This window comes from Heptranchias perlo, chromosome 7 (genome assembly GCF_035084215.1).
Source record: "Heptranchias perlo isolate sHepPer1 chromosome 7, sHepPer1.hap1, whole genome shotgun sequence".
Lineage (NCBI taxonomy): Eukaryota > Metazoa > Chordata > Chondrichthyes > Hexanchiformes > Hexanchidae > Heptranchias > Heptranchias perlo.
This window is the reverse complement of record NC_090331.1, coordinates 85,676,121-85,700,325: the sequence shown is the minus strand read 5'-3', so window position 1 is coordinate 85,700,325 and position 24,205 is coordinate 85,676,121. Positions and strand designations below refer to the sequence as shown.

The 24,205-nt window shown below is 44.3% G+C and overlaps 1 protein-coding gene across 4 annotated transcripts in view; it reads left to right on the top strand.

Moving 5' to 3' along the window:
• Positions 1–24,205, top strand: part of LOC137323927 (collagen alpha-1(XVIII) chain-like) — a 377,865-nt gene that overhangs the window by 203,769 nt on the left and 149,891 nt on the right. For all 4 annotated transcript variants that reach the window (XM_067988020.1, XM_067988018.1, XM_067988016.1 and 1 more), the window contains 3 exons: positions 1,730–2,271; positions 14,350–14,427; positions 18,153–18,197. In XM_067988020.1, coding sequence (XP_067844121.1) covers positions 1,730–2,271; positions 14,350–14,427; positions 18,153–18,197 — 665 coding nt within the window. The remainder of the gene's footprint in view (positions 1–1,729; positions 2,272–14,349; positions 14,428–18,152; positions 18,198–24,205) is intronic.

Genomic DNA, 24,205 nt, shown 5'->3' with positions numbered 1-24,205 from the left:
TCACCCTCCCCCCTCGGCGATCTCCACCCTCCCCCCTCCGCGATCTCCGCCCTCCCCCCTCCGCGGTCTCCGCCCTCCCCCCCCTGTGATCTCCACCCTCCCCCCCGCGATCTCCACCCTCCGCCCCCCCCGCGATCTCCACCCTCACCGCCCCCGCGATCTCCACCCTCACCGCCCCCGCGATCTCCACCCTCACCGCCCCCGCGATCTCCACCCTCCCCCCCCTCCCCCCCCCGCGATCTCCACCCTTCCCCCCCCCCCGCGATCTCCACCCTCCCCCCCCCACGATCTCTTTCCCCCCCCCCGCTGTCTCTGACTTCCCCCCCCCCCACCCCGTTGTCTCTGACCTCACCCCCCCCACTGCTGTCTCTGACTTCCCCCCCACCCCATCTCTGTCCTACCCCCCTGCTTTCTTTATCACATTGCTGTTTATGGGACCTTCTTGAGTGCAAATTTGCTGCTGTGTTTCCTACATAACAACAGTGACTACACTTCAAAAAGTATTTCATTGGCTGTAAAGCGCTTTGGGACGTCCTGAGGATGTGAAAGGCACTATATAAATGCAAGTTCTTCTTTCTTTCTTTTAAATGCACAACACCCTGAGTGGCTCCAACAAAGAGTAGCTAATTTGAATTTTTATGCAGTATGAAGATTTCATAGCTGGAATGATCCTGGAGTGGTGGGAGTGGGGAGGGAGGACAAGTTGATGCAGTGGGTTAGCACCGAGCCCTTTCATCTCTGCTGGCTGGGTTTGAATCCAGCCCAGATCGATGGGAGGAACGCCCGTTTTCTCTGACAGATTTAACAGTCGTATGCACAATGCTTTTGAGCAGTCTCAATCCAATTGCTAGTGGGCGCGAGTCCACAGCGGGGGCTGCTAATTTCAGTGTGTGGGGGCGGGGAGGGGTGAGAAGAGAAGCCATTGCTGGAGATGCTCTGGCTACAATTGAAGAGTGGAATCAAGCGAGCTAGTCCCACTGAGCTGGACAATGGAGGACAGTTGGACAGGATCTGAGGAAAGGGAATCATCTATAATGGAGGCCAGGAAGGGAAGTTGGGTGGTCATCAGTTTAGTGGGAATGGAGTCTAGGGAGCAAGGGACGGGTCTCCTGGACAGGATGAGTTTGGAGAGGGCATGAGGAGATTTGGGAGAGAAATTAGAGAGAGAAAAGTAAATAGATAAGGAGTCGAATCCAGAGTAAGCTGGAGAATGTCGAGAGCAGCAGCTTGGAATACCATTGTATTGTGTATGGTCCCAGGCTACATGGTGTAGTATTGAACCAAACAGACCAGGATGGTCCTAAGTTCCATCCCTGATTGGTGCTGATTATCTGGAATAGGAGAGGGAGTGTTACCGTTAGTCTTGGTGTCTCAAGGATAGGGAGGGGGAAAATTGCCTGGGGTTCCTGCTTCTTATCACTGACAGGGACCTCTTGATAGAAAGTGTGTTGGTGTGTGCATTTGTGAAGGATGGGGCTCAGTTGTGTTGCCCTCCGTGGTCAATAGCCATTTACTACTGATGTTTACTGTCAAGGTCACGCATGAAGAATGAGATACCAAAGGGCTGCTAATATCCATGAAACTGTATTCCAACATGAGCCACTACATCCAGCAGAGGAAGGAAGAGAGGGATCAGTGATCAGAAATTCTCCGTCCTGGAAATCCTTAATAGTTTTATATTCCAAGTTTTTAAAAATCTACTTTCTTTTTTCTCTTCCCTCCTCTTTAGATAATGACCGTTCTGTGTCTCTGCTACAGTTGATAGGAGACCCTCCGCCTGTTCAGATAACTGTGGCGTATGGTCTTGACCAGAATCCAATATATGAGTTCGGCCCAGATGTGAACACTGGACAACTGGCCAGAGCCCATTTCCAAAACCCCTTCTTCCGTGACTTCTCGCTGCTCTTCACGATCAAGCCAACGTCTACAAAGAGCGGTGTGCTCTTCGCGATCACAGATGCCAGCCAGTCAATCATCTATATTGGAGTTAAGCTCTCGGAGGTCAAGGATGGAGCCCAGAACATTATTTTCTACTACACAGAGCCTGGTTCTCAGCAGTCCTACGAAGCCGCATCCTTCTGGGTGGAGTACCTGACCAACAGATGGACCAAAATCGCCATCAGTGTGGAGGATGATGTGGTGACACTCTACCTGGACTGTGAGGAACACCGGCCTGTCCACTTTGAAAGGTCTCCGGATGAGATGGAGATTGATGACACCTCCGGGGTCTTTGTCGCATTGGCCGGTGGTGCAGACCCTGATAAATTTTTGGTAAGTGCCTTCAACATTAAAACAGCGCTTGTACATAGAATGACATAGAATCTATAGCACAGAGACAAGCCATAGCACAGAAACAGGCCATTCGGCCGAACTGGCCCATGCCGGTGTTTATGGCCCGTGCCTGTGTTTATGGCCCGTGCCGGTGTTTATGGTCCGTGCCGGTGTTTATGGCCCGTGCCTGTGTTTATGGCCCGTGCCGGTGTTTATGGCCCGTGCCTGTGTTTATGGCCCGTGCCGGTGTTTATGGTCCGTGCCGGTGTTTATGCTCCACACGAGCCTCCTCCCACCTTACTTCATCTCAGCCGATTAACATATCCTTCTATTGATAGGAACATGAGTAGGCTATTTAGACCCTTGAGCCTGTTCCGCCATTGAATTAGATCATGGCTGATCTGTAACTTAAATCCATCTACCCACTTTGGTTCCGTAACCCTTAATACCCTTACCTAACAAAAATCTATTAATCTCAGTTTTGAAACTGTGAATTCACCCCTTGCCTCAACAGGTTTTTGGGGAGACAGTTATTCATTTCCACGGCTCTTTGTGTGAAGAGGGTCCCTCGTACTTAACTAGCTTCCCCTTAATGCATCTATGTGATTCGCCTCAATTACTCCTTGTGGTAGTGAGTTCCACATTCTAACCACTCTCTGGGTAATTAAGTTTCCCCTGAATTCCCTATTGGATTTATTAGTGACTATCTTATATTTATGGCCCCTAGTTTTGGTCTCCCCACAAGTGGAAACATCTTCTCTTTGTTTACCCTGTCAAACCCCTTCATAGTTTTAAAGACCTCCAGTAGGTCACCCCTCAGCCTTCTCTTATCTAGAGAAAAAAGCCCCATTCATTGTATAATAGAGGATCCGAAACATGACTCCCTTCTAATGGAATCACTGTGAGATAACAGCGAATTAGAGGGTCCTCACCCTTCAGTGATCAGTCTGAGATGTGGTCACGGTTGTCATGTTTCATCGATTTATGGATACTTGTCCTGCATTGCTGCTTGTGTTGTACTATTTAAGCTACAGACATATTTCTTTGGCGTGTAATTGGGGTCATGGCTAAATTGGGCCTGCATTAGGAAAGAGCAATTTAACATTGATGGGAGCAGCTTTGCCTTATTCCCATGGGACAGGCGTGATTGTGGTAACAAAGGATGTTTGATGACGATATTTTTCAGATATCTAGCTGGAAAGAAAAACTCCGATTGTTCTCTGTTTTGGAATGTGTGCTGATTTCAAGAAAGAAAGAAAGACTTGCATTTGTATAGCGCCTTGTATAGCGACATCCCAAAGTGCTTTACAGCCAATGAAGTACTTTTTTGAAGTGTTGTAGGAAATGCGGCAGCCAATTTGCACACAGCAAGATCCCACAAACAGCAATTTGATAATTACCAGATAATCTGATTCAGCGATGTTGTTTGAGGGAAGAGTATTGGCCAGGACACCAGGTAGAACTCCCCTGCTCGTGTTCAAAATAGTGCCATGGGACTTTTTACCTGGGAGGGCAGACGAAACCTCGGTTTAACGTCTCATCCAAAAGGCAGCACCTCCAACAGTGCAGCACTCCCTCAGTACTGCACTGGGAGTGTCAGCCTAGATCAGGTACTCAAGCCTTTGGAGTGGGGCTTGAACCCACAACCTTCTGACTCAGAGGCGAGAGTGCTGTTCACTGCGCCACAGCTGAAACTCTCATTTATCTGACATACTGGGACGACCGGAACTCTTTTTTTCTATTCGTTCATGGGATGTGGGCGTCGCTGGCAAAGCCAGCATTTATTGCCCATCCCTAATTTCTATTGAGAAGGTGGTGGTGAGCCGCCTTCTTGAACCGCTGCAGTCCGTGTGGTGAAGGTTCTCCCACAGTGCTGTTAGGAAGGGAGTTCCAGGATTTTGACCCAGCGGGTTTGGGAGGTGCTGTCGAAGAAGCCTTGGCGAGTTGCTGCAGTGCATCCTGTGGATGGTACACACTGCAGCCACAGTGCGCCGGTGGTGAAGGGAGTGAATGTTTAGGGTGGTGGATGGGGTGCCAATCAAGCGGGCTGCTTTGTCCTGGATGGTGTCGAGCTTCTTGAGTGTTGTTGGAGCTGCAGTCATCCAGGCAAGTGGACAGTATTCCATCACACTCCTGACTTGTGCCTTGTAGATGGTGGAAAGGCTTTGGGGAGTCAGGAGGTGAGTCACTCGCCGCAGAATACCCAGCCTCTGACCTGCTCTTGTATCCACAGTATTTATGTGGCTGGTCCAGTTAAGTTTCTGGTCAATGGTGACCCCCAGGATGTTGATGGTGGGGGATTTGGCGATGGTAATGCCATTGAATGTCATGGGGAGATGGTTAGACTCTCTCTTGTTGGAGATGGTCATTGCCTAGCACTTGTCTGGCGCGAATGTTACTTGCCACTTATCAGCCCAACCCTGGATGTTGTCCAGGTCTTGCTGCATGCGGGCTCGGACTGCTTCATTATTTGAGGGGTTGCGAATGGAACTGAACACTGTGCAATTATCAGCGAACATCCCCATTTCTGACCTTATGATGGAGGGAAAGTCATTGATGAAGCAACTGAAGATGGTTGGGCCTAGGACACTGCGCTGAGGAACTCCTGCAGCAATGTCCTTTTTCATTGTAAAGTGCATAATTGCTTTCAGAATCCTCGCTTCAGGTTCCCGTGAAAACTCAGCTGGATAAACGGCAGTGCATTAATTCAGTCACACAGATCCAGAAAAACGCGTGCATGTGTGTACATACATACTTGCGTATCAACAGGATATGGGCTGGGGTAGGTAGCCTGCAAAGGGTCAGAGGGTGACCGGTGCAGGGCAGGTTAAAAGAGTGGACAGTTCTCTCCATTTGAACTTGAGTTGGGTAAAAACGATACCTGTTCTACAGTAAACCTGTAGTTCGAATGTACAATGCGTTGGGCCGTTATATAAGCCACTTTCCAAGCTAATAAGAGAGAACAAGTGAAAAGAGGAGACACTTGTGGGAGGGGGAGGAAATCACTTCAGACGTGCAGTCCCAAAGCTTGACTTTGGTTTGTGATGGTGGATGGAGAGAAGATGTCCCTCTTGTTTAGCTTTGTGTTGTCCAATGCATTAGCCACTCGTCACATGTGGCTAATTGGGAATCCAGATGTGGCTATTTGCATTTCTGATTAGTAAATAAAAAATGACTCATAGTCAGTCATTGGGCGTGTGATCTCAACGCTCACATTCATGTACATGTGAACTTCAACCTTTTTGTGTGCTTGTTGGTAAAATGTTAAGACGAAAAGCAGAGTGTGTGAGTGTTATTTTTGATCATTGAATGCTTTGCTTCCTTGATTACTGAATGGTGGTAGATGTTAGGTAAATATACAAGTGCAAAGTAAATTTACCTGGATTGTGTGAGTGGAGTTTTCGTCTGAAATTAGGGCATGGAGCTAAAATGGTGTCACCATAGCCTCATCTGTGGCTAGTCAGCGATTTCTATTGGACGTTACCTATTTCACTGAAATGAAGTTCACGGGGCTGATAGTGTGGAGGCTGAATCATAGGACAGAATCGTAGAAAGGTTACAGCACGGAAGGAGGCCATTTGGCCCATCGAACCTGTGCTGGCTCTATGCAAGAGCAACCCAGCTGGTTCTACTCCTCTGCCCTATCCCCGTAGCCCTGCAAATTTTTTCCTTTCAAGTATTTGTTCCCTTTTGAAGGCCATAATTGAATCTGCCTCCACCACCCCCTCGGGCAGTCCATTCCAGATCCTAACCACGCACTGTGTAAAGAAATTTTCCTCATGTCACCTTTGGTTCTTTTGCCAATCACTTTAAATCTATGTCCTCTGGTTCTTGACCCTTCCGCCAATGGGAACAGTTTCTCTCTGTCTACTCTGTCAAGACCCTTCATGATTTTGAATACCTCTATCAAATCTCCTCTCAACCTTCTCTGTTCCAAGGAGAACAACCCCAGCTTCTCCAGTCTATCCATGTAACTAAAGTCCCTCATCCCTGGAATCATTCTAGTAAATCTCTTCTGCACCCTCTCTAAGGCCAGCACATCTTTCCTAAAGTGGACACAATACTCCAGTTGTGGCCGAACCAGTGTTTTATAAAGGTTCATCATGACTCCCTTGCTTTTGTACTCTATGCCTCTATTTATAAAGCCCAGGATCCCGTATGCTTTTTTAACCGCTTTCTCAACCTGCCCTGCCACCTTCAACGATTTGTACATAACCCCAGATCTCCCTGTTCCTGTACCCTTTCTATAGTTGTGCCCTCTCGTTTATATTGCCTCTCCTCGTTCTTCCTACCGAAATGTATCACTTCGCATTTTTCCACATTAAATTTCATCTGCCACGTGTCCGCCCATGCCACCATCCTCTTGAAGTCTATCACTAACCTCCTTACTGTTTACTACCCTTCCAAGTTTTGTGTCATCTGCACATTTTGAAATTGTGACCTGTACATCCAAGTCCAAGTCATTAGTATATATCAAGAAAAGCAGTGATCCCAGTACTGACCCCTGGAGAACACCACTGTACACCTCCCTCCAGTCCGAAAAACTACTGTTCACCACTACTCTCTGTTTCCTTGGGCCACAATCTTGATGATAAGCTTACCGTGACGCACTTTATCAAACGTCTTTTGAAAGTCCATATACACCACATCAACTGCATTGCCCTCATCAACCCTCTCTGTTACCTCATCAAATAATTCTATCAGGTTAATTAAACACGATTTACCTTTAACAAATCCGTGCTGGCTTTCCCTAATCAATCTACACTTGTCCAAGTGACTGTTAATTCTGTCCCTGTTATTGTTTCTAAAAGTTTCCCCACGACTGAGGTTAAACTGACTGGCCTATAGTTGCTGGGTTTATCCTCACACCCTTTTTTGAACAAGGGTGTAACATTTGCAATTCTCCAGTCCTCTAGCACCACCCCCTTATCTATGGATGTTTGGAAGATTATGGCCAGCACCACCACAATTTCCACCCTTACTTCCCTCAGCAACCTAGGATGCATCCCATCCGGACCGGGTGACTTATCAACTTTGAGTACAGCTAGCCTTTCTTGTACCTCCTCTTTGTCAATTTTTAGCCCATTCAGTATCTCAACAAAATCTTCCTTTACTGAGTCTCTGGCAACATCTTCTTCCTTGGTAAAGGCAGATGCAAAGTACTCATTTAGTACCTCGGCCATGCCCTCTGCCTCCATGAGTAGATCTCCTTTATGGTCCCTAATTGGCCCACCCCTCCTCTTACTACCTGTTTATTGTTTACATGCCTGTAGAAGACTTTTCAATTCCCTTTTATGTTGGCCGCCAGTCTATTCTCATACTCTCTCTTTGCCCCACTTATTTCCTTTCTCGCTTCCCCTCTGAACTTTCTATATTCAGCCTGGTTTTCACCTGTGTTATCAACCTGACATCTGTCATACGGCCCTTTTTTCTGTTTCATCTTACTCTCTATCTCTTTTGTCATCCAGGGAGCTCTAGCTTTAGTTGCCCTACCTTTCTGCCCCGTGGGAATGTGCCTAGACTGTACCTGAACCATCTCCTCTTCAAAGGCTGCTCACTGTTCAATTACAGTTTTGCCTGCCAATCTTTGAATCCAATTTACGGAGGCTAGATCTGATCTCATCACAATGAAATTGGCCCTCCTCCAATTAAGTATTTTTACTTTTCGCGTGTTCCATGTCCTTTTCCATAGCTAATCTAAACCTTATGATAAAATGATCGCTGCTCCCTAAATGCTCCCCCACTGACACTTGCTCCACTTGGCCCGCATCATTCCCTGGAACCAAGACCAGCAATGCCTCCTTCCTCGTTGGGCTGGAAATGTACTGGTGAGGAAAGTTATCCTGAAGACATTTCAAAAATTCCTCCCCCTCTGTGCCCCTTATATTATTATTGCCGCAGTCTATATTAGGATAGTTGAAATCCCCTGTTATCATTACTCTATAGCTTTTGCACCTCTCTGTAATTTCCCTGCAAATTTGCTCCTTTATATCCTTCCCACTAGTTGGTAGGATGGTATGGGATGGAAGTTTAGGACTTTATTCCCAATTAAATGGATGCCACTCGTTCCAGATGGGATTCAACACACTGCAAGTAATGCATTATGCCCTGGGTGATGATATCATCTCCGCACTTTATGAAGATAAACACTTAATTGTGGATCAGAGCGTACTATTGTGTGGACTCTGTCCGTGCTGCCAGTCTATGATTCACACGACCATTCGTTGCCAATGAAAGTTATTTTAATTATTAACAATGTATGAGTAGCTTTGGGGTGCAATTTTAGCCAACTAATGGTGCTGCCCAGTCCACTCCTGGGATATAAATCAGAACGTACAGCTCCTCATTCTGTATCCAGTCTGTAACCCACACTTCCCCTCTCTAGATAACCCACTGCCCCTCATTGTGCATCCTCTATATCTAGCACCATTTCCCTCTGGATTACCCGTTGCCCCTCATTGTGTATCCTCTATATAAAGTACCATTCCCCTCTCCAGATCACCCACTGCCCCTCATTGTGTGATTTCTATATAAAGCACCATTCCCCTCTCTAAAATAGCTCCTCACCTTGTATCCTGTGTTTACAACATCATTCCCTCTTTTTGAATCACTAGATTTTGAAATTTTGTCAACATTTAATATTAACAGCACCTTCCACAATGGATCAAGTTTCCTCAGCTCCCATTTTCAAGTGACGCTGACATCTGCTTGTCTTAAAAGTGTTGCCGAAAATGTCCGATAGGCAAAAACTTAGCTGATTTCCCCTGTCCTGCACCATTCTTCCTAAATACCAAACCTCCAATGACAGTTCTATTTTTGGAGGAATCCTGTGAGAGAGTTGCCAGCGGCCGGTCACATGAAGGTGAGCATGGAGATAAAAAAACCACAGCCTCTTACGTTCTATATGAGACTTCTCCAAAATGGGGCACTTAGTGCTGTGAAACGAGAGCCTTTCCACCTTTCCACCCCCCCACCTCCCCCCCCCATCTAATGAGATAGCATTGCTTTCAATCACACGACCATTCGTTGCCAATTAAGGGATGGAAAACCATTCCTGATTAAATCCACAAAGAAGAGCGTCCATGAATAACCACACCTTTACAAGAATAATGTCATCCACATTCAGTTTGAATACTCTACATTGACTCCCGGTCCAGCAATGCCTCAAATTTAAAATTCCTATCAAATCCCTCCATGGCTTTGCCCCTCCCTATCTCTGTAACCTCCTACAGTCCTCCGAGATCTCTGCGTTCCTCCAATTCTGGCCTCTTGTGCACCCCGATTTCCTTCGTTCTACCATGGGCGGCCGTGCCTTCAGCTGCCTCGGCCCTAAGTTCTGGAATTCCCTCCCTAAACCTCTCTACCTCTCTCTCCTCCTTGAAGACACTTCTTAAAACCTACCTCTTTGACCAAGCTTTCGGTCACCTGTCCTAATATCTCCCTATGTGGCTTTGTGTCAAGTTATGTTTGATAATGCTCCTGTGAAGCACCTTGGGACGTTTTGCTCCATTAAAGGCACTGTATTAATGCAAGTTGTTGTTGTTGAAGTACAGCCAGTCTCTTGCTGATAATAAATGGACTGAAATCTTTTCTAAGATCAAGAGACTCCATTCTAACTGGTTAAATTGCCTCTGCATCCCACCTTAAGAGCTCTTTCCATCCATGAAACGACTTTCAGCTTGTGGATAGGGTTGAGTGAACCCACTGAGAGGGTGTGGGCAGGTAAGGAGTCGGGATACTGATGCACCTCGTGTGAAGCCAAGAAGAAGATTTTATATTCTCTTCAAGCACCTTAGTTATCAAATGACCTATCCAGGACTTGGCCGTAAAGGTTTAAACTCTTCACAGTTGGCCTCTGAACTTTCTTGTTGCCAGGCCTGGACCCTGAACCCATCAAGCTACTTATTGTTCTTGAGATGAACGAGGAGAACTGCAGGTAGATGTGGAACATATATCTACAACTGTTACAAGTACGCAGTCACCAATGAGAAGGACAGGGGACAATGCTGGCAGTGAGCAAACTGCCAGGAGATGAAGAGAACTTCTTCAAGGCTGCCGTTCCTGAAATTCAAGTGGCCGTGAACAGTATGAAATAAAATAAAGAATGTTGGAAATCTGGAACGAAAATAGAAAATTCTGGAAATACACAGCAGAACAGTCAGCATCTGAGACAGCTTCATGCTTTCGTCTACAGCTAATAGCTGCGTCTTTGACAAAATAATTAGCGTATCTGCACCCTTGCTGTCTTCCTGTTCTCCCTGACCCTTTTTGTTTTGGTCGGTTCAACAAAGGGGCTCTTTTGCCAAACCGTGCCGGTTCTGATGAAAGGTCCTGCTCTGAAACCTTAACCAACGTTTCTCACTCATCCGCTGACTGGCCTGCTGTCGACTTCCAGCATTTTCTTCCTACGTGTACAGAGTTGTCTTCTCTACCCATGGCCTGGTCAGTGTTTACTTTACATGAAAGGTTTCACAGTCAGCCTCTGTGTGTTTGGACTATAACTTTTGAGAAGATCAGATCTATAGTGACCAGAGCTGGGTGTGGAACGGGCATGAAAATCTGTTCTGTGTCTGAGCCTGTGTCTAGTGTGCGGTCCCTGGCGTTTCAGTTGAAGTTGTTCTGCTCATTCCCTGATCATTTCAGCCTACGAATGAAAGAAACTAAGTCCTGAGCCCTTCCAAAGTCCAAACTTCAGTGTGAAGTCTGTAGATCAGTTCGACAAGACAACCAAACAGTGGCATCAATAATTTTAATGATCAAGTACAACTAGTTACACGCAGTAGGTACAAAAGATGGCTTTGACCCCCATCCTGTTGAAACTGTCAGTGTTCCTTGCTCCTGCTCTGCCCATCCTCCATAATTGTAAACAATTTTACAACACCAAGTTATAGTCCAACAATTTTATTTGAAATTCACAAGCTTTCGGAGGCTTCCTCCTTCCTCAGGTGAATGTTCACCTGAGGAAGGAGGAAGCCTCCGAAAGCTTGTGAATTTCAAATAAAATTGTTGGACTATAACTTGGTGTTGTAAAATTATTTACAATTGTCAACCCCAGTCCATCACCAGCATCTCCACATCATCCTCCATAAGGCAGTTGTTTATGTATCCCTAACTCCATGCGGTATCCACATGACCATGACATCATCCACCCTCAGCCAATCAGTGACACTGTAGCCCATTTAACCCATATATGGACATGCCTCCATTTTGTTTCTCCCTGACTCTTTTCAGCAGTCTTTCAGCAGACTCAATTTAAAACAAATTGCAGTCAGACAGTTTAGGATCACAAGTCAAATTACAATGCTGGCTTGTTTGAGGACAGGGCACATAAGGACATTTCAGATGACATAGGCCTATACCAGCAATGAGGGGCAGTGGGTTATCTATACCAGCAATGAGGGGCAGTGGGTCATCTATACCAGCAATGAGGGGCAATGGGTTATCTATACCAGCAATGAGGGGCAGTGGGTCATCTATACCAGCAATGAGGGGCAATGGGTTATCTATACCAGCAATGAGGGGCAGTGGGTCATCTATACCAGCAATGAGGGGCAGTGGGTCATCTATACCAGCAATGAGGGGCAATGGGTTATCTATACCAGCAATGAGGGGCAGTGGGTCATCTATACCAGCAATGAGGGGCAATGGGTTATCTATACCAGCAATGAGGGGCAGTGGGTCATCTATACCAGCAATGAGGGGCAGTGGGTTATCTATACCAGCAATGAGGGGCAGTGGGTTATCTATACCAGCAAGCAAGTTAAGCTTGATAGATATTAGTCATACTAGTCAATGGCCCGTGATCAAGACCAAGTGCGGTCTCTTCTCCCAAATCTCCACCTGCCCCCCTATGATAGTTGGTCTCTTCCACCAGTTCACGACCACTCATTTCTTCCCATTCATTCTTCCTTGAACACAGCCTGCTTATGAGGGCTAATTTTATTAACCCACATGTAATATAACTATTCTAGTATGCGAACTCCCGCCCGTTCTTTGCTAGTGTGCAGTAAATCATTTTTAAAAAATGAATATTTCTGGAGAATCAATGGTCAGACAATTCTTCGTAGGAGACAGGAATGTGACAGCTGGAAGAAGGACATAGTGGCAGGAGAGAGAGGGAGCATTCATCCCAGACTCTGACCTTCCTGGATAATAGTCCTATCCTGTCAGAGTGCTGCGTGGGAGTCGGAACGCCGTGATAGATTGTGGCACAGAAACAGTCGTGGATTTAAAACATAAATGGACCTCTACTATTACTCTGATACTTGATCTTAAGGGAATGTGGAGATTGCGGGTTTTCTTATTTTGTGAAACTTAAAAACCCATCATGATACATTTCTGACATGCCTGTCTCCAAGTTATTTTATAAACTGAAATTAATTCCTGTGTGACATTGAAGTGAAGTGATGGTTTAGGCCACCGCAGTATATCATTCCCTGGGATTGTAGTGTTGGACAACACTCTTTAGTGGCTCTCATGTCCTCCACAGTCCCCCAAATATACAATGGCCAGACTTAATGTTGGGGTAAACTTTTCTTGCCATGTTGAGACATAAACAGTCTAGTTAACAAGATGTCACAACCCAAGAGACGATGATACTGGGCATGAGAATGATGCTGTTGAATGTTTCTCAGCTCATGGGAGTTGAAAGCATCTTCAATACATACATTGAAGATCAGATCATCTCTTGGACTTCACTATAAGATAATTAGCAGTTAACTTTCCAACATTAAAAAAAGCACTCTTTTACTTGAGTAGGACAAAGTAAAAGGGCCTTTCACTGATGTAATTAATAGATAACAAGGAGGCAATTTCCTCTGTACAATCTATACAACACAGATTTTCTTTTTTTAAATAAAAGACATTCAGTTTATGTCTGGAATGCAAGTATGATGCAGTGAGAGACTAACGAGGGCCCTTGAACTAATACAAGGAGAGACAGAAGTGATGAGGCCGAGTATGGATAATAACATTGTTAGAATTGTTACACCCTAGAAAAGTTGTTGAGTAGTGATGGTCGGCCAGGAGGCAGGGGGACAGTATGGCTAGATGGTTTGGTGAATGGGCAGTTGTAACATCAGGGTCTGGTACAATCCAACCGTACCAGAATATTGAGTGAACTGGTTACTAACCTCCAGAGCAAATAAGACATAAAGTGAGGGAGGTCCCCATGTTCTCCCATCCCATCTATTTTTCTTGTGACTTGCCCTTGGCAGCCCTTTAGAAGGGCTATTCCAGGCCAGGTTAATGTTCCAGGTGTGACCCTATCATTCTCTTTCTGATGCTTTCATGTGTGATGTTTCCAGAGTTTTCTATTTTTATTTCTGATACAGTAAGCTCAAACTCTCTGTATAATGGCCACTGGGCTATTTAGGGCAGAGGCAGTGTATGTTCATCGAGATCTATGGAGCAGGGGCGGGGTGGGCGGGTAGTTTGGGGAATAGGATCCTTCTGCACTGTATACTTTTCACTTTATATTTTGGTCTGTGTAAAATGGCTGTATTATAATTTTATTAAACAAATTTCTGTGTCCATGTAGTGGCAGAGGGTCTGTCAATACACACTCAACAAGGGTCATGAATAAAAACAGGCAGCGCTGGAGGCCAAATATAGGAGGGTCAGCATTTGAAAGATCCAGAAGGGTTAACATTTCAGGTGTAAACTGGGATTAGAGAGTTGTACAGTCTGATGGAGCTGTGTGGTGTTTGGGGTGGAGAGTTGTACAGTCTGATTGAGGTGTTTGGGGTGGAGAGTTGTACAGTCTGATGGAGCTGTGTGGTGTTTGGGGTGGAGAGTTGTACAGTCTGATGGAGCTGTGTGGTGTTTGGGGTGGAGAGTTGTACAGTCTGATGGAGCTGTGTGGTGTTTGGGGTGGAGAGTTGTACAGTCTGATGGAGCTGTGTGGTGTTTGGGAAATGGGATCTGTACAGTCCGACTCAGCTATGCAGGATTGGGGAATGGAGGGCTCTACGGATTGGCCTGAGTACTGTACTACTTCTTGGAAAAGGGGACATCAAGCCCAGATTTTCACATGCTGCATCCAAGGCCTAATGTCTCCTGGTTTCCTCTTTGTTCCAGGGTTTCATCGCAGATCTGAAGATAAAAGGAGATCCTCAGGCAGCAAGGCTGTACTGTGAAGAGGACGATGATGGAGAGGTAAGGAACGCAAATAAAAACAAGCAATGCTGGAGAAGCTCAGCAAGTCAGGCAGCGTCTGTGGAGAAAGAAACAGAGTTAATGTTTCAGGCCGAGGACCTTTTGTCAGAAAGGACCTTTCATTCTGACGAAGAGTCCTCGACCTGAAACGTTAACTGTTTCTTTCTCCACAGATGCTGCCTGACTTGCTGAGCTTCTCCAGCATTGCCTGTTTTTATTTCAGATTTCCAGCATCCGTAGTATTTTGCTTTTGAGGTAAGGAACACAGCTGCTTTCAGTTAATGAGTGTGAGAAACCTGATTGTTTTGCTCTGTCTCTCCTCTTATTGGAGAGATACAGAAACTGTTACAATGGCAGGGTTCACACTGAACTGTATAATATCAGGGTCCAGTCTGGTTCTGATACAGTGAAAGGGTTAATGTTGCCTTGTATAATATCAGGGTCCAGTCTGGTTCTGATGTAGTGGTGGTGTTAATATCAAACTCTGTGACATTGGGCTCCATTCTTGCTGCTTTATCTTTTCCTGGAAGTTCTGGATACCATTGAGTTAAACGGAGCATGTTGTAGTGACACTGGGTCAAGTTTCCAGAGCAGTGTTGGGCTGGAGGACGGGAGAGGAGAAAGAGAAGTTGGCAGAAGGTATTGTGAATCATTATTTCCTCAAATTTCTTCCAACTAGTTGGAATAAACAAACTTTTAAGAGGTTTAAATCCTTTCTAAATGCATCCCAAGGCTACAGTAAGCAACGTGATTAATGTGAATTACTGCTCTCTACATCTGTGCTTTAGCTTTGATTCCAGTCCATGTAATGGAGATTGCCAAGTGACCCCTCCTGATGGCAGACTTGTGGTTCCAGCAGTTTATCCCCCATCACTCCCCGCCCCCCAATATGGCTGTCATTCAGGCTCACCTGCCCTCATTTCGCAAATTTATGCATTTCCTCCCCCCCTGCCCCCCCCACCGCCTTTGCCAACCTGCCCAGTCTTGCCGAAACCCACTACTGACTAACTCATGGCAGCACTAAGGATGCCAGCTGTGATGGACACTGGCACAAAGGGCCTCTCCTCAGATAAAGAAGTGGACGCTTGAGCGGAGAGAGAAGGAGGAGAGTCAATACGTATAATTTGTGTAGCGTCAACCTGGAGTTGGACTATAATAAAGTGAAGATTCTCAGAAAATGGTCATACTTAGGTTAAACTTGTTTTAGGGTTCATTAAAACCCGAAGCGAATGATGAGAGTGCAGATTTATTCAGGTTTAAAACAACTTGATGTAGAGCAGCAAACACCAGTTGGCATACAAACCCCATCTTGCAGGCTCCTCTTGACTTCTGTGGGCTCAATCTCATCGGTTGCCTACGAGCATCGTAGTCAGCTCCTAGTTGTTAAGAGACTGTCAATAAATGCTCATACTCAACCTGATGTGAAACATATATGAGAACATCCAATAAGATCGCACTATATCAGTAACACTTTCAAAATGGAGTTTGTATTTTTTAAAGGCAGAAAGTTTTTGAGAATTTTTTTTAAAATTCATTCGTGGGATATGAGCGTCACTGGTGAGGCCGGCATTTATTCCACATCCCTAGTTACCCTTGAGAAGGTTGGGGTGAGCCGCCTTCTTGAACCGCTGCAGTCCGTGTGGTGAAGGTTCTCCCACAGTGCTGTTAGGAAGGGAGTTCCTGGATTTTGACCCAGCGACGATGAAGGAACGGTGATATATTTCCAAGTCAGGATGGTGACTTGAAGGTGATGGTTTTCCCATGCACCTGCTGCCCTTTTCCTTCTAGGTGGTGGAGGTCACGGATTTGGTAGGTGCTGTTGAAGAAGAAATGGGATAAATGCCTTTCACCTTTGGAAAATGTCTGAATATTCTATTCTCAATGTGGTTAAAAGTGGAAAGGCAATTTTGGGGCTTATTGGAGGGAGAATCTCACCTTTAAGAACAGGCAACAACTCATCCCCTTGTGAGTTGTTGGTTGGCCTGGAATTTCATACGGCTAATTTCAAACAACTAATAAAATGAATCCCAACTGTATTATGTTTACAAATGAGCATCAACTGCCTCGACGTATAGTAACTCCAGCTCCCTCCCGAGCATCTTAACTGCGTTGTACCCTCTTGGTTTTCGAATAACAGTAAAAGTCAAACCACTGGAGTACAGGTGTTCAGTTTAATAGGAAGCTGTATTGACAGCACGAGGAAGAGAATAGTGTGGCTGGACACTGGATATCTTAACTAAGGAATTCCCTGAATCGAAGATGTATCCTCCCCCACCCTCCTCCCCACAGCCAGCCTATATTGAACAGTGGTTCAGGATATCACAGACTGAAGACATTGGAAGTGGTTTTCTTCACTGCCCGCACCTCCCTGCCCCCCACCCAATCTGTCATATTTTACAATGTGGCTCAGGCACAATGTTGTCTTATTTCATCTGTCAGGAGTTGAATCATGGACCGTTTCTGGGACAATAGGTGAGCAGGTGCTGTAAACACATGCGAATGTGAGAGATGCTGGAATTTGAGTCTTCCTTTTAACTTTCTTTTCTATCCCGCCTTAACCCACTACTCCCACCCAAAAAAAGCTTTTTGACAAACCCAATTTGGTTGAAGGTCAATAAATGTCACCCAGTTCCTCCCACTCCCAGAGGCAAGAGTAAATCATGCTGACCCTCCAAAAAGGGCACTCTGGTCAGCAGAATTCTTTGTGGTTCCCGTTAACTGTGCAATTTGTCAACAGGAGATGAGCTTCTTCGAGATCTACTTGTGTTTTTACCCTCCGCTCCATTCCTCTTTTCTAATGATCATTTACTTATTGGTCTATTGGAAAATGAGTACAGCTCCCCCAGTGTGGGCAACTTCTTGGGGAGTCTGGAATTCTAGCACTGACCCTCTGGCCTAGTGGTTTTGACGTTGAGGGCCTAGCTACTTCCAGCGCACCTAGGAACCTAGCTCACTGCTTCTCTACAAGGCCCCAGTTGGAGGCCTGACAAAGAATTGATCATAGCTAGAGTCACAAGAGGCGATGTGGTCTCCCAGTCACCGGTGGTCCGAATGAAGGGATCGCCAAAGCTCAACATAATGAACACATGATCAATGATGGACAGGAAAAGACTCTCTGATCCAACCAGCCTGTCCCTCTTGTGCATCACAATATATACACTCCCCACCCCACCCGAAAGCCATGTGAACCCCTGGGAGAGGTGAAAAAGCAGATAAAAGCCCAGGCCAATTTAGGAAAATAAATCTGGGAAATTCCTCTCCAACCATCAATGACGATTAAAACTAGTCCAGGAGATCACTCTGGCCCTGATAATTCCATACAGTACTTACCTTTTGTACGAGGTGATCTCTGCCTCAGCCTGGTACAGGTCTGGCTGTCACTGGAAGGCATTCAGTGAATCGGCGTACACCGCACAAACCAGCAGCCTGTTCCAGAGGCCCATCTGTGAGTCCTATTTTTTTTAAAGTTTTTCTCGTGATGCAAACAAAATAGACAACTTTTGAGCCTTTCAAAGCTCAATCTGCGACCAGGAAATTTGGTAATTCCTTTGCCCCAGTAGTTATTTGGGTCACAGGTTCATGTTTCCCAACACTCCCGATCAGTTCTCTGGCTCGCAATAGTTAATTGAGAAATGAAGGACAATTTTTGTTCAGATGGCATCACTTAAACTGAGTACCGATTCAATGCAAAAATTGATAGCGATTTGTGTCTTTCTATTCTGCAGGCATCTGGAGATTTTGGGAGTGGATATGGAAGAGGAGTTCAAACGGTAAGGGAGAAAACCACTGAGGTTGTACCACAGTGTGAGATACAAAGTGTAAAAGCTCGGATATCCCTGGGGCAAGTCTCGAGAAACTATTCACCTCACTTATAAACTCAGTTTGTCGTCCGTGCAAATGGGAAATATATTATCAGAAGCAATTTACAACGGGTCGCAATGCTGCTATCTTGCGTCAATTGTTGCTGCGTTGTGGTGTTACCTGCACTTAAATTAAGAATGGATGTGTTACGTTCTCCTTATCAGAACCACCTGAATCTGAATAGAGTCGAATAAGTTGGGGGGTAAAACTTTTTAATATGACTCCAACTAACTCTCAGCCAGCTCCTCTGTTACCTAGATGCTTTTTGCTTCCTTTGTAATTATTTCTTTCTTGTGAACTACAAATCCACAATAGTACCTCCACCAAAATAGTGGGCACCCTCCCAGCAGATATTGGAAGTCAGTGGATAATCCATGGTTCTCAATTTTAGTCTTAGACTTATGGTGCAGTCATACTCTCAGTACAGGAACGAAGACAAGTACATTGTAAAGAAAGAAAGAGAGACTTACATAGAATTACATAGAATATACAGCACAGAAATAGGCCATTCAGCCCAACAGGTCCATGCTGGTATTTATGTTCCACACGAGCCTCGTTCCTCCCTACCTCATTTAACCTTATCAGCATATCCTTCTATTCCTTTCTCTTTTATGTGTTCATCTAGCTTGCCCTTAAGTGCCTCTATGCTAGTCGCCTCAACTACTCCTTGTGGTAGTGAGTTCCACATTCTAACCACTCTCTGGGTAAAGAAGTTTCTCCTGAATTCCCTATTGGATTTATTAGTGACTATCTTATATTTATGGCCCCTAGTTCTGGTCTTCCCCGCAAGTGGTATCATGCTAGTAGATTTTTTTTGTACCTTCTCCCATGCCTCTATATCCTTTTTATAATATGGAGACCAGAATTGTTCACAGTACTCCAAGTGTGGTCTAACCAAGGTTCTCTACAAGTTTAACATAACTTCTCTGCTTTTCAATTCTATCCCTATAGAAATTAATCCCAGTGCATGCTTTGCTTTTTATGACCTTATTTTAGTGATTTGTGTATCTATACCCCCAGATCCCTCTGCTCCTCTACCCCATTCAGACTCTTATTATCCAGGCAGTATGTGGCCCCCTTATTCTTCCTTCCAAAATGAATTTCATTTGCCAATTACACGCCCATTCTGCAAGTTTATTAACATCTTCCTGTATTTTGTCGCAGTCCTCAGTATTAACTAAACCCCCCAATTTGCAAATTTCAAAATTGTACTTCTGATTCCCGAGTCCAAATTGTTTATGTAAATGGTGAACAATACTGGTCTGAGCACCAATCCCTGTGGAACACCACTTCCCACCTCTTGCCAGTCTGAGTAACTACCATTAACCCCTACTCTCTGTTTTCTGTTTTGTAGCCAGCTTGCTATCCATTCTGCTACTTGTCCCGACTCCATATGCTCTGACCTTAGTCTTGAGTCTATTATCGAAGGCCTTTTGAAAATCCAAATATATTACATCTACTGCATTACCCTTGTCTACCCTTTCTGTTACTTCTTCAAAGAATTCAATAAGGTTGGTCAAGCATGACCTCCCCTTATGAAATCCATGCTGACTATTCTTTTATATTTTTCAGTTTCTAGATGTTTTTCTATCACATCTTTGAGTAAAGATTCCATTATCTTTCCTACCACCGACATTAAGCTAATTGGTCTATAGTTCCCTTTTTAAATATAGAAAACACATTATCTGTCCAACAGTCCTCTGGCACTATTCCCTCTTCTAATGATTTTTTTACTATATATGTAATAGTGCCTCTGTTACCTCTTCCCCAACTTCTTTTAATATGCGCGGATACAATCCATCCAGGGGTTTTATCCTCTCCAAGTTTGATTAGTTTATCAATTATCTCCCCCTCTTTCTATCTTAAGTGTCTTTATACCCTTTTTGATCTCGTCTTCTAATGTCATGCCCACCTTGTAAATACTGAGGCAAAGTAATTATTTAATATTTCTGCCATTTCGCTGTCATTGCCTGTGAGTTTGTCATGTGTATCCCTTCGTGGTCCTATCTCTATCCTGATTTTCTTTTGTTATGTGTCTGTAGAATACTTCACTATTTCTTTTTATATTCCTTGATAGTTTAATTTTTGTAGTTTCTCTTTGCCTTACTAATTGTTTTTTTAACTTCTTTCCTAACCTTTTCATATTCCCTTTTGTCATCCTCTCCTTTGTTGCCTGTGTACTTAGAGTATGCCTTTTTCTTTAGGTTCAATTTCACCCGTATCTCTTTATTCATCCATGGTGTTTCATTACTGGCTAGTTTGCTCTTACATTTTATCGGGAAATATTTGATCACCATTTTAAATGTTTCACACTGCTGTTCTATTTCTTTGTTTATCAATAAATGTTTCCAGTTTATTTTCCCTAGTTCCATTCTCATCCCCTGAAAATCAGCTTTTTTCCAATTTATTACTTTGGTCTTTGTCTTAAATTTTATTATGTTGTGATCACTATTGCCTAGATGTTCCCCTACCCTTACTTCTCTAATCTGTTCTGGTTCATTTCCCACTACTAGATCAAGCAGTGCTTCCTCTCTTGTTGGGCTTTTTACATACTGGGTAAGGAAGGAGTCCTGCACACATTGTAAAAACTCCATTCCCTGTACCCCTTTACCTACCTCTTCTTGACAGTTTATTTGGGGATAGTTAAAATTTCCCATGATTATTATCCTATGTCGTGGACCTGATGGCTTGCATCCGAGGGTCTTAAAGGAAGTGGCTACAGAGATAGTGGATGCATTGGTTGTAATCTTCCAGAATTCACTAGATTCTGGAAAGGTCCCAGCGGATTGGAAAATCGCAAATGTAACACCCCTATTCAAGAAGGGAGTGAGACAGAAAGCAGGTAACTATAGACCAGTTAGCCTAACATCTGTCATTGGAAAATGCTAGAATCCATTATTAAGGAAGTATTAGCAGGACATTTGGAGACTCATAATACAATCAAGGAGAGTCAACATGGTTTTATGAAGGGGAAATCATGTCTGACAAATTTATTAGAGTTCTTTGAGGAAATAACGGGCAAGGTGGATAAAGGGGAACCAATGGATGCAGTATATTTGGATTTCCAAAAGGCATTCGATAAGGTGCCACATAAAAGATCACTGCACAAGATAAGAGCTCATGGTGTTGGGGGTAATATACTGGCATGGATAGAGGATTGGCTAACTGACAGAAAACAAAGAGTCGGGATAAAAGGGTCATTTTCAAAATGGCAATCTGTAACTAGTGGGGTGCTGCAGGGATCAGTGCTGGGGCCTCAACTATTTACAATATATATCAATGACTTGGATAAAGGAACAGAGTGTCTTGTGGCCAAATTTGCTGATGATACAAAGATAGGTGGAAAAGTTAAGTTGCGATGAGGACACAAAGTGTCTGCAAAGGGATATTGACAGGTTAAGCGAATGGGCAAAAATTTGGCAGATGGAATATAATGTGGGAAAATGTGAAGTCATCCACTTTGGGAGGAAAAATAAAAAAGCAAAATATTATTTGAATGGAGAAATACTACAAAATGCTGCGGTACAGAGGGATCTGGGTGTCCTCGTACATGAAACACAAAAAGTCAACATACAGGTGCAGCAGGTAATCCGGAAGGCAAATGGAATATTGGCCTTTATTTCTAGGGGGATGGAGTATAAAAGCAGGGAAGTCATGCTACAACTGTACAGGGTGCTGGTGAGACCACACCTGGAGTACTGCATACAGTTCTGGTGCCCTTATTTAAGGAAGGACATACTTGCATTGGAGGCAGTTCAGAGAAGGTTCACTCGGTTGATTCCAGGGATGGAAGGGTTGTCTTATGAGAAAGATTGAACAGGTTGGGTCTATACTCATTGGAGTTTAGAAGAATGAGAGGAGATCTTATTGAAACATACAAGATTCTGAGGGGACTCGATAGGGTAGATGCTGAGAGGATGTTACCCCTCATGGGGGAATCTAAAACTAGGGGGCATAGACTCAGAATAAGGGGTCGTCAGTTTAAGATGGAAATGAGGAGGAATTTCCTCTCCCAGAGGGTGGTGAATCTTTGGCATTTTTTACCCCAAAAAGCTGTGGAGGCTGAGTTATTGAATACATTCAAGGCTGAGTTAGACAAATTTTTGATCAGCAAGGGAGTCAAAGGATACGGGGAAAGGGCGGGAAAGTGGAGTTGAGGTTAAAATCAGATCAGCCATGATCTCATTAAATGGCGGAGCAGGCTCGAGGGGTCAAATGGCCTACTCCTGCTCCTATCTCTTATAGTCTCTTATGGTGTACTCATTTCACATATTTGCTTACATATTTCTTCCTCCACCTCCTTTCCACTATTAGGAAGTCTGTAGTATACCCCTATTAGCATGATCGATCCCATATCTTTTATATTAATCCATATGGATTCTGTTTCTATCCTTCTGTTAGTTATGTCCCTTTTTTCTATTGCCATTATGTAATCTCTAATTAGTACAGCTTCTTCCTTCCCTATCCTTTGATTGTTATAACCTGCAACATTTAGTTGCCTGTCCTGTTCTTTATGTAGCCATGTTTCAGTTATTCCTACTACATCTGGTTCTTCACTATGGATTATTGCCTCCAGTTCCCCTGTTTTATTTTGGACACCCTGTACATTGCTATACAGAGTTTAATTCATCTTTAATAGTTTGTTTCACTTTATTTTTACAGTCCTTTATTGCTTCTGTTTCATAACTGTATTTGTTCCTTGACTGTTTATGTTTTCTTTATTTCTTACCCTGGACTGATCTTTACACTCATCTCCTGTTTCTTTTATCTTTAACCTTTTGTTATTGCTACCAGATCCCTCCCTCCACCTTGCTAGATTAAAGACTTATCCACAGCCCTATTTATTCTTTCCACTAGGACTCTGGTCCCATTCCGGTTCAGGTGGAGCCCATCCCAGCAGTACATCTCCTTCCTGTCCCAGTACTGGTGCCAGTGTCCCATGAAATGAAACCCCTCTTTCTCATACCACTCTTTCAGCCATGCATTCACCTTCCTGATCTGCCTATCCCGATGCCAATTAGCACATGGCTCGGGTAGTAAACCTGAGATTACCACCCGTGAGGTCCTACTTTTTAATTTAGTTCCTAACTTCTGATATTCCCTTAGCAGGACCTCCTCCTTGTTCTTCCTGATGTGATTGGTGCCAACATGCACCACGGCAACTGGATCCTCCCCCTCCCTTTCCAAGTTCCTCTCCAGTTGCTCCGAGATGCCCTTTATCCTTGCACCAGGTAGACAATACACCCTCCTGGACTCTCGGTCATGACTGCAGAGGACGCTATCTATCCCCCTGATTATAGAATCCCCAATGGCTACAACCTTTCTATTCTGATCCTCCCATCCTTGGATTGCCTCATGCTCCACGGTGCCATGGTTAGCATTCCGGGCATCCTCCCTGCAGCCTTCATCCTTATCCTCACAGGTATCAAGTACCTCATACCAATTGAATAAGACCGGAGTCTTCTCTACCTCCCCCTCTCCTATGTGTCGGAGTGTCTGTAAATCGCACTCCAACTGAGAAACTCTGAGCAGGAGTGTCTCAAGCCAGAGACATTTACTGCAGATATGGCAATCTGGGATAGACTCGCTGTCCACAAACTCCCACGTACCGCAGTCCCGACAAACAGCCTGTACTGCCATCTCTAGTTTTCATTTATTTAATCAGTAGTTTATTTCTAGGACTAATAGAATCACTTGAGATCTAGATTATATTTAGTAAATGGATTTAGCTTGATTCCATAATAATTAGTAGTTATTTAGTTTTTTTTTAAAATGTTATACATTATTTTATTTAAATTTTAAAAGTTGATAGATTAGTTTTTCATCCCTTGGTTTAAATCGCTTAGCACCCCCTCTGCACCTAATTCCCACACTCACCAAATTCCCAGTTGAAAGTCCTCACTCTGTTAGCAATTCA